Here is a 9,291-nt window from a genome sequence, read left to right as displayed (position 1 = left end):
AGATCGCTTTGTTTCTTCTCCATAGCAACGATTGGAGGAAAGGTTGGTGATAGAAAGGCACATGATTGGCCCAACAATTGGTAACCCAACAGCAGGTAAAATTACGGACAAATGGCTTCCGTTAAAGAAACCTTCACGGACAACGGACAGACGGCCGAAATTATGGGCTGCCCGTGACATTTACGCACTGTTGGTTACCCTAAAGTTGCTTGCCAGGCTGTGGGTTTAAAGGTGGATGACCACCCGAATGTTGCCTAACTGTAAGGGTCTACAGCAGCTTTCTGGCTGATTCCATTGAGAATTGATTTAACTTGGGACAGCTTTCATTGTTGGCCCAATAGGACGCTCCACCATGTCTTTAGCGGAGCAGACCCAGAAGTGGTTCCCCACCCACGTGCAGGTGACGGTCCTGGAGTCCCGCAATCTTCCAGCCAAGGGTAAGGGAGCCACCAATGATGCCTACACCATTATTCAGCTGGGCAAGGAGAAGTACTCAACCTCAGTGGCTGAGAAGAGCCTGAGCCCTATATGGAAGGAGGAGGCGTCCTTCGAGCTTCCAGGGCTGCTGGTTCCGGGCACTCCAGAGCGGTATGATTTACATCTCATTGTCATGCATCGCTCACTGGTGGGCCTTGACAAGTTCCTAGGGCAGGCGGCCATCAGCCTCAATGACATCTTCGAGGACAAGCAAAGAAAGAAAACTGAGTAAGTGCTGCTGCTCTGAAACGTTCGAGCATTTTCATTTTCCTTTAACTGCTGCTGCCTGTAAGCACTCCACTCTCTTCCCTAGGTACTCACTTGCTCCCACTTTAATATGCTATAATGCTTCTTTAGGCACGCCGGCAATATTTTTCCTCAAAGTTCCCCAGACACAAAATGCACTCCTTCATTGGCCCACTGTCTCCTTGAAGTCCAAGATCCTGATTTCTTAGAGTGAAAAGGTATTGAGTCTGCACCGCATAGCCCCCCACACCCCCCTCATTGGCCCAAGAGAAATGAGACTTCCATGGAGCAGTCACCTATGAAGGCCTGTGATATTATATTGTCCTCAGCAATGTGAGAACCACTCTTTCTTGAACTATCTCAGAAGTTAGACCTCCTTTAGAAATGAAGGTGACTTAACCTACCTGCCTCTAGCTTTAACTAACACTGTCTTCCTTCTCAGCTTGTGGACTCCACGGATAAATATAAAGATAAAGCAAAGGCACATGTTGAGCATTGTCAGAGAGGGTGAGGTGTCCATGTTGTAAGCTCCTGGAATTCTTCTAGCCCTTGAAACCCCCCTCCCCCACATTCACTGGATTCCAACTCTATTTTACTCATCACCGGGCTACCCTAACTTTTCTCTCTCCACCAGGACTTGATTCTTTTCACAGATACTGCCCCCCTTTCGTTGGTGCTACTCACTACCTACTTTGTTGCTGTCTTGCCTATCCTTGTCGCTAGTGTCCTCTTTTCTTCTGCGCCGGCTTTACCTGTTCCACTTCCACTTTCCTCTCCAGCCAGATGACTAAAGTTGGGTACCCATTATACATTGGCGCTCCGCTAGTCGTTGTGATATGAGTGTTGGGGCCAGCTCTTTCTAGCCACAAACCTTCTCCTTTATTCCCTCTCCCTTATTTCACCCCAATACACATTTATCTGTCCTTTTTACAAATAGGTTTTCAAAATACACAGAAGTTTTTTCGAAAGTGACGCCTCCTCCTGTCACAATAAATATATTTGTGGTCAGTAAAAGGCATTGGTTTTGTCTCTCACTGTTAGTGTCTTTCGTCAGCCCTTAGTAAGTGGCAGAGTGGATCTAGGTTTTGACGCCCTTGGACCTTAGATTTATACACCCTTAGCACCAAATCAGCCTGAATGAGTCCTGCCGAAGTAGAGAACAGTGTCTACAGAAATGTGCCACTGCTGTTTGGTGGCAGAGTGAAGGTATGTGAGTCAGTAGATGACTGAAACATTTAATTAGCAATGCATTTGCATACAGCAACATTAACGCACTCTCCAGATAAGTGGCAAAATAAGACTTAAATGATCTAAAGCATAGAACTCGCAGTCTAACCCAGACAGTAACCAGTAAGAACTGGATCTCTCTAGGATATACCACAAAAAATTTGGACGAGGTAAGCAATGAATGGCTCACTTGAGCATAAATCAAAACAATAACTAAGTCCCAATGTGGAATGTAGAGTTAAGGATCACCCGCATGGAGCAGGTTGGCCAAGACAGTTTGTCGGAGTGCTTAAGTAGGAGTGGCCGCGTTGAAGAATCTCATACTTGCGTTCCTCTTTTATGTCACATTTCCATCTCCAGTCACAGGAGCGCTTTACTTTGTATCTGCAGTAAATGTTTTCAAACCTGAAAAGACGTGCTCCAATGTTCGATCCTTAAGTGTAGTGACCTTGCACCTCTGGAGCTCACGCGCTTCAAACATGGGGGCCACGGGTGACCCAAGTATTACACTGTCAGATGGTCTGCAGAGCTAAATCACCCATCTGAGCAGCTGCCCCTCAAAATCCCTCTATGATACCTCCATAAACTCAATGTCCCAAAGTCCCTCCGTGCCCATTTGTTCTCTGTATAAACTCAATGCCCCCAAATCCCTCCTTCCTTTTTGTTCTCTCTATGAATACAATGTACCAAAATCCTTCTCTACCCCATAGATCCCTCTATAAACTCAATATCTCTAAATGTGCCCTCCCCGTTCCTGAGCTCTGATTTTGTTAAGCATTGCAACACAAAGCACTTTCTCTGTACTGCCATTTTAATGGAAAAATATGTTTTTTATTTTTATTCTAGATCTGTTCGCTAGTATCTTGTTACCTTCCGATTACTTCAGACTGCTTTGACGTGCAACAGTTGTGAACAGGGTTAGCACTGCATTTAGTGAATATTGATGTGGATGGAGAACTAACCTCTGTATTATCAATCTGGATTTTCGAGTAGACGTGGCTATGCCACTGTTTGGAGGTTTTATTTAGTATTTAGGCTAGTGGTGATATAATTTGTGCTGGGACCGTGAACCTTAGGAGCTTAGCCATTGCACGTTACTGAGAGCTTGCATCTTCTTCTTTTTAAAAAAAATATGTTTATTAGCATTTTTAATATAAGTAACATAGTACAACTGAGAGCTTGCATCTTGTAGTTCAAGTTCCCTTATAGACTTGTTTGGAAAGTTCCCTTTTCCGAGGTTCCCAGCGCTCTGCTTGATGACTTCGTAACATTTCACAACCTGTGGCCCTGTGCTCAGCTGGGTCTGCCCGCATGTCTTTACGATTAACCCTGAGCAAAGCACAATGCTACGCTCGCATAGTTTGCGAAGTTTGCGCTACTTCGCGTATTTCACGTAGCAGAGTGCAAACACGCGTAGCGGTCATTTTTTGGTTGCTCGCGGTCTTCAACGTCAAGTTGGCGATCGCGAGCAAGCAAAATGACATCCCGGCGAGACTTTTTCCTCGTTCGCGATCAGCAACATCAAGTTACCCATCGGGAGTGTGGAAAATAAACCTCCCGGCGAGATTCTCAATGCGGGGACGTCCGGTTTCTCATTGCGAGTGGACGCGTATGCTCGCGACCGCTCGCGATGAGAAACTACTAGTCCACGTTGAGAAAGCTGCTGCTCGAGTAAAAATCTACTCGAGCGGCAGTAAAAGACAGCTCGCACTGTGCACGATGCCGCTTTCAATGATTGCACAGTGCAGACAAGCATCCGGCACTGTGCAGTCATCGCAAACCGCGCAGTTCGCATAGTGCTACGCGTAGTTCACGTAGTGCACTTCGCGTAGCGCTACTTCGCGAACTATGCCCAGGCTTATTTACGATTTGAACATCCTTTGGTAAAAGGCCTGTGCTTTGGCAGATTTCAGATTCCACTTTGGAAAATAATGGTGTACAGCTGGAGGGTTTTCGCCTGTATCCTTTTTCTTGATTACTGCAAACAACATAATTTTCGTTTCTCTACTATAGTGTGCCATGAGCGAATGTAGCCCTTTAAGTATAGTTTTTACATAGTCACAGTTTTTACACATTGGAGGGCATACACCGTTTCCTGCATTGATTAGGTTTTCAATATCTGAAGCAAGTACTATCGAGGATTGGTTGATGTAAGGTGCTGGACATGGCTCCACTGCAAGACTAGACAGTTTGATCTTATTTGCTGCTTATATTACTTTATCAGTTCCCTCAGACCTGGCTATAATGAATGTAAAATTGAGAAGGATGGAGAATAGGGCGACTGGGGAATGTTTGAGATGCTTACAATGGGATTTCCAATATTCTTATTTGGTTTTTTTATTTGAGGAATGTTAGTAGGACCTGGCAGTGTTGTGTGGCTGCTTAAGCATGGTTGGCGATGGCTTCTAGGTAAAGAAGTCAACAAATAATTCAGTGCTGTTGGGGACATGTTGGTGAAAACCAATGCAAGCTTTATTCCTCTGTTTTCTAGGGCAAACAAATACTTATCTTGTGTTTTTGGGTCAATTCCCAAAATGGTTGTAAAGTAACGAAGGAGCTCAATTTCCCTCACATGAAGGAGATATGTGAAACCCCTAGTAAAAGTTGAACTACCACAGCCAATACTAATGAAAAAAATGATATTTGGTGGCTAGAGACACATTCCTTTTAGCATTGACATAAAATCGAGTGAGTTAGGCAACACAACTCAGTAGGTAATGGTTGCCTCCTACTCTCATGCATTGTGGTGAATGTATTTTTAGGAGTGGGCTAAGAAAATCAATAGGTAATGATTGCTTCCTAAACTAAAAATTTCCGTCCCAACCATAGAACCCCAGTACTTGGAGTCCAGTGATTAGAAACCTGGCAATTTTTCATGATGAACTTCTGCTTTCTAATCAACAGTTAACCAGCCTTACTTGCTTGGTAGGTCTGACTTGCTCAACAATGCACTCTGATCAAGTGAAGCTTTGCCTAAAACTGGAAACCGTCATTCCTTTACGTTGTTTTCCCCTATCACATTTAGAACTAGTTTTGTAACATATGCCATACTTTGTGAACACCACAAACATATATGTATCTTGGTGTTTTATAAATGGCACCTACTGAAAACACCATACAATTGCACCAGTGCTCATAAAACAGGATGGTAGAACCAAGCGTACAAACTATTGGCTCGTTTCAAAACTACTATGGTAGCAAGATCGCCAAATGCAAACTATGCAAAGAAATTGTAGAGGTATACAACTGTTTCCACAGCCGCTTTTCTTGCTTCAGGTCTTCGAATGGGATGAGAGTCACATTGGTTAATAAAGGAGTATCTTTTCACCTTCATAGGTAATATGGTGCTGGATTCTGATCTTGTAGGCTTTAAAGCCTACAGATTGGTAGACCCCAGACTTTTCTTAGTCGCTTGTGGAAATGAAAGAGGGTGTCTGGCCCCCCTTTGGATCAGATCCAATCTTTACTCATGAATTGTGGCCAACAGACTTGGATAAACTCGATTTCATCAAGAAATTCGCGGCATTGACTTTAAACCAAAATTAGCTCTAGCAAAAATGTTTAAACCAGCCCCAAAATGCATGAGTCGTGATTAGAATGGGGTGATAGAACATTGTTAGGTCTTGGCAATCAATTCAAATCTGAAAGCAGCCCACTAGCCTGCTGGCTACCAGGTAAATGTCCGAGGGGCCCTGCTATGATTGCACTTTGGAGCCGCATGTCCTGCTTAATAATATAAATAGCTAGTATTGTTGTCACCCAACTCCGCGGTACCTATTTTATTGAGTTGAAAGGATGAGTCATCTGTTCCGGAATTAGATCGTTCCACTTGCAGGCCCTCACGCTGTTCTCAGCAGCACATGCTGAACCCACAGTGGTTATTTGTATCCAAGTATACACAATGGGTCCCGTGTACAGCGGAGCTATTGTTCCATCAGGTGCGACAGGTAGGGCCTGTTTGGCGAGGTTGTATGCAAACAAGTTCCGCCGACCTGTTTTATCCAGCCTGTTGGCAAACAAACCAAGCTGCCACTGACTGGCTGCACTCTGGAATACCTCCAGACCTGACTTGGCAACCGGTAAACACCGCAGAGGGATGACTCCCAACAGCAAGGACTGAAACCCATGCAGACCGAGAGTAACATGTACCTTTAAAGGGATTGTCGCCAACCGCATCTTGCACAGGCGCAGTATAGCATGTGTCCACTGATTCGTCTTCTGCAGACCAATGTGGCTGCAGCCGCCTTCACCGGAAGCAACATTGTACTAATTTCTTAAGGAATGTCGACACGCATGAATTCAGAAAAGCCAGCCTACCTGCTCCGTGTCTTTCCTGAATACAGATACCTCCTCCCTTTTATTGTTTTTCCTCTGTTTATTTGATTTATATACAAAACTGTCCATTACTGTATTTACCAACAGTGGAGTTTTAAGCTACACAGTTTAATATGATGAGATAAGGGCTCCATTGCCCTTTGGCATTCGTGACCTGTTAATAATATTAATAAAATCATGATATCATGAAACAATACATACTATAATGGGCAATGAGTGTTGTGTCTGTAGACGAGACATTTATACATTGCAGGAAATGTAATGAAATGCGACAATCTCGTGTCGAAGAGCTGCACTTAAGAGATTTAATTTTAAATATGTTAAATTATTACCCATAAGTATTGCAGTCTTTTTAAAATAACTTCACCCTAACTCAAATGTCAAACCTAACCATAATGAACTAAAACACATCTATTTATTTACCCTCACACGTAACTGTTTTATACTAGATAGACTATATATGTTTAATATCCTATACTTTATACTTAATTAATTTAGATTAGTTTAAATTAAATAATAAACACCAACACATAATTCATTTCAATTAAAGTATATTAAACGAAATTAGGTAATTCTGACTGTTAACCCTTTTTTATTTAAAATAAAAACTAACATTAACATTTAAGTAATTCTAGATTTCCTAAAATTAAGTATTGCTAATCTCTGCCACACTTATGTTGAGACTTTATGTCTGCTTTTCTGTCGGTACTACAAGCCAGGATACCCAAACTGAGTATAACTAGAGCTAACCATCTTGTACAATGCCCGCTACCTGTAATAAGTGGGGAATCCAATAAGGGGACCAAGTGGGAAGCATGGGATACCAAGCGTTGCCTTAAGTGACTTGTAAATATGGTGTTGAATTCAGTAATGCTCGGATCAAGAGTATGCTAGTGCAAGTTTATACCAATGCTTGCCTCGCCTCTACCAAGGCGCTCAAAACGAGTGACCTATAATAAATTCCTGATGTGGCGAAAAAAGGGAATTACCTAGCGCATTGGAAATTCCAATTATCACATGAATATCACTGCTTCTAAAAAAATTTATGGGGACATTTAACCTAATCAAAGCAGACGAAAACCGCAGATGAAAACCTTTCCCCAATGATGACTTAGGGAAAGTATATGGAAACGCATGGGCCATATGTGATTCTCTGTTTCTCGGGGGTATATTTGTAGTAGGCTGGTATTTCTGCAACTCTAAATTACCAGGGTCTGCTGTATTGGTACTTGTAGGGGGTGGGAATGCCAAACAAAACCCTTATATTTTGAGCCATTGTGGCGTTTCCATTACTATCCTCCTCCGTCTGCGACCTCTGGGAATTTTGGTGTCTCCAGCTGCAGGCAGACAAGTTACAAGCTGTTCCTGACTTGAATATCCGATGGGTGGAGTCGTTGGTGGTTATTTGTTTTCATGTTCTGGTGGTGGATAGTGGTCCATTGGGAAATTATCTGAGTGCCAGTATTTGAGGTGCGATTGAATTGGGACTGAATGTCGGAGATGCTCTTGCCTGACTGAAGCAGGTAATACATATCATATTGAAGAAAGAAGGCAACCTGCTTCTACTGCTTCTTTCCTGGTCATGGCAAGACGCCCTGTCTATATAGCAGTCGGTGGTCTCAGTGCCCTTGATTCACAAACCTTCGCCACTAGGCCAAATCCTTTCTAAAATTGGCACAGTTGTACTGGGGATTGGTGTGGTCTTTGCTTTGGTGACTTTGGGCCATATGTGCGTAATTCAGTTTTTGCATTTCCTAAATAGCGAATCCTAAGAAATTGCTACTTAGGAAATGCAAAATGGAATGTACTAAAATAGCGATTCTGTTAGGAAGTCGCTACTTGGAAATACTTAACCATTCGTTCCTACGGGCTTAATGGCCCATAGGACTGAATGGTTTTGCATTTCCAAATTTGTGATTTCCAATAGGAAATCGCAAATTAGGAAATGCAAAACCAAGGGTGCCTATGGGCCTGAGGGCCCCCCTTGATGCACCCTAAAAACAAGTGCTGCACATGTAAAGTGCACAAATGGCATGAGGGCATAAACGTGCTACATGGCACTTAAAATGTGCATTTTGGCTGCAATTTTTTTAAAATTGCACATGGTTATCGACTTAGGGTTGATGGTAATAGAATTTTCTAAATGCCCATTTAGCATTTAAGAAAAGCTTTGTACATGTGCTTAGGAAAGCGTAAATCATAAATCCCTATTTGCAATTCTCTATTCAGGAAATTGCAAAATGTGGTTTATACTGGGTAGAAATAACATTTTGCGATTCCCTATCTGCCTTTGTACATATGGAACGGCAATATAGCATTTCTTAACGGACCGAACTTGCGATTCAGTCCTTTAGTACATGTGGCCCATAATCCTTTCACTCGCGCACCTTGCAAATCTCGCCAGAACCAGTCACTTCCTACAGCAAAGTCTGCAGAGAGGGGAGGGTGCCCCATTGAAGCCCAGCTTTGACTTTATTTGCACTAACAAAAATCCTTTGAGTCATGTATTCAACAAAGGCTTCTGCTACGACCTGCAACATAACCTATGGTGACCGTGTTCTGATTGTCACCTCTTTGAAGTTAGGCAGACACTACAGACTGTGTATACATATGTGGTTTGTGTATACTGTTTAAGCCACTTCTGGTTTTAAAGAGATCAGGCCATTAATGAGAGTTAACGGCAGTATAACATAGCTGTAGGTGCATCGATTCTGATACGCTTCTTTTCTTCTGATCGTTTCTTTTGCACAATCTGAACTTAAAATGACCGCTGCACCCGAACACTTGTGCGACAAATAGCTGCTACAATTCATTGATGATATAGAGACATTAGTACTAGATGTACAAATCAAGGAACAATGGATTACCCAATACTGTTTTGCTGTCACATGTACAACTTGAAACTCTAAAGGTAAATTGTGAGTGAAGTTACTCTTTGACAATATAATTTCTTTTACACATATCAAAGCTCTTTGACATACTGTGCATTAGGTAGATTCACAAGTG

The 9,291-nt window shown here is 42.6% G+C and overlaps 1 protein-coding gene across 1 annotated transcript in view; it reads left to right on the top strand.

Annotated features, from left to right (window-relative positions):
• The first annotated feature begins 78 nt into the window (after positions 1-78).
• Positions 79-9,291, top strand: part of RAB11FIP2 (RAB11 family interacting protein 2) — a 141,471-nt gene continuing 132,258 nt past the window's right edge. The window contains exon 1 of the mRNA XM_078643905.1: positions 79-705. Within this exon, the coding sequence (XP_078500031.1) occupies positions 353-705 (353 nt within the window). The 5' untranslated portion in view covers positions 79-352. The remainder of the gene's footprint in view (positions 706-9,291) is intronic.

The sequence above is a fragment of the Lissotriton helveticus genome, chromosome 5_1 (genome assembly GCF_964261635.1).
Source record: "Lissotriton helveticus chromosome 5_1, aLisHel1.1, whole genome shotgun sequence".
NCBI classification, from domain to species: domain Eukaryota; kingdom Metazoa; phylum Chordata; class Amphibia; order Caudata; family Salamandridae; genus Lissotriton; species Lissotriton helveticus.
The sequence above is the reverse complement of the archived record's forward strand: the minus strand, read 5'-3'. Positions and strand labels throughout refer to the sequence as shown.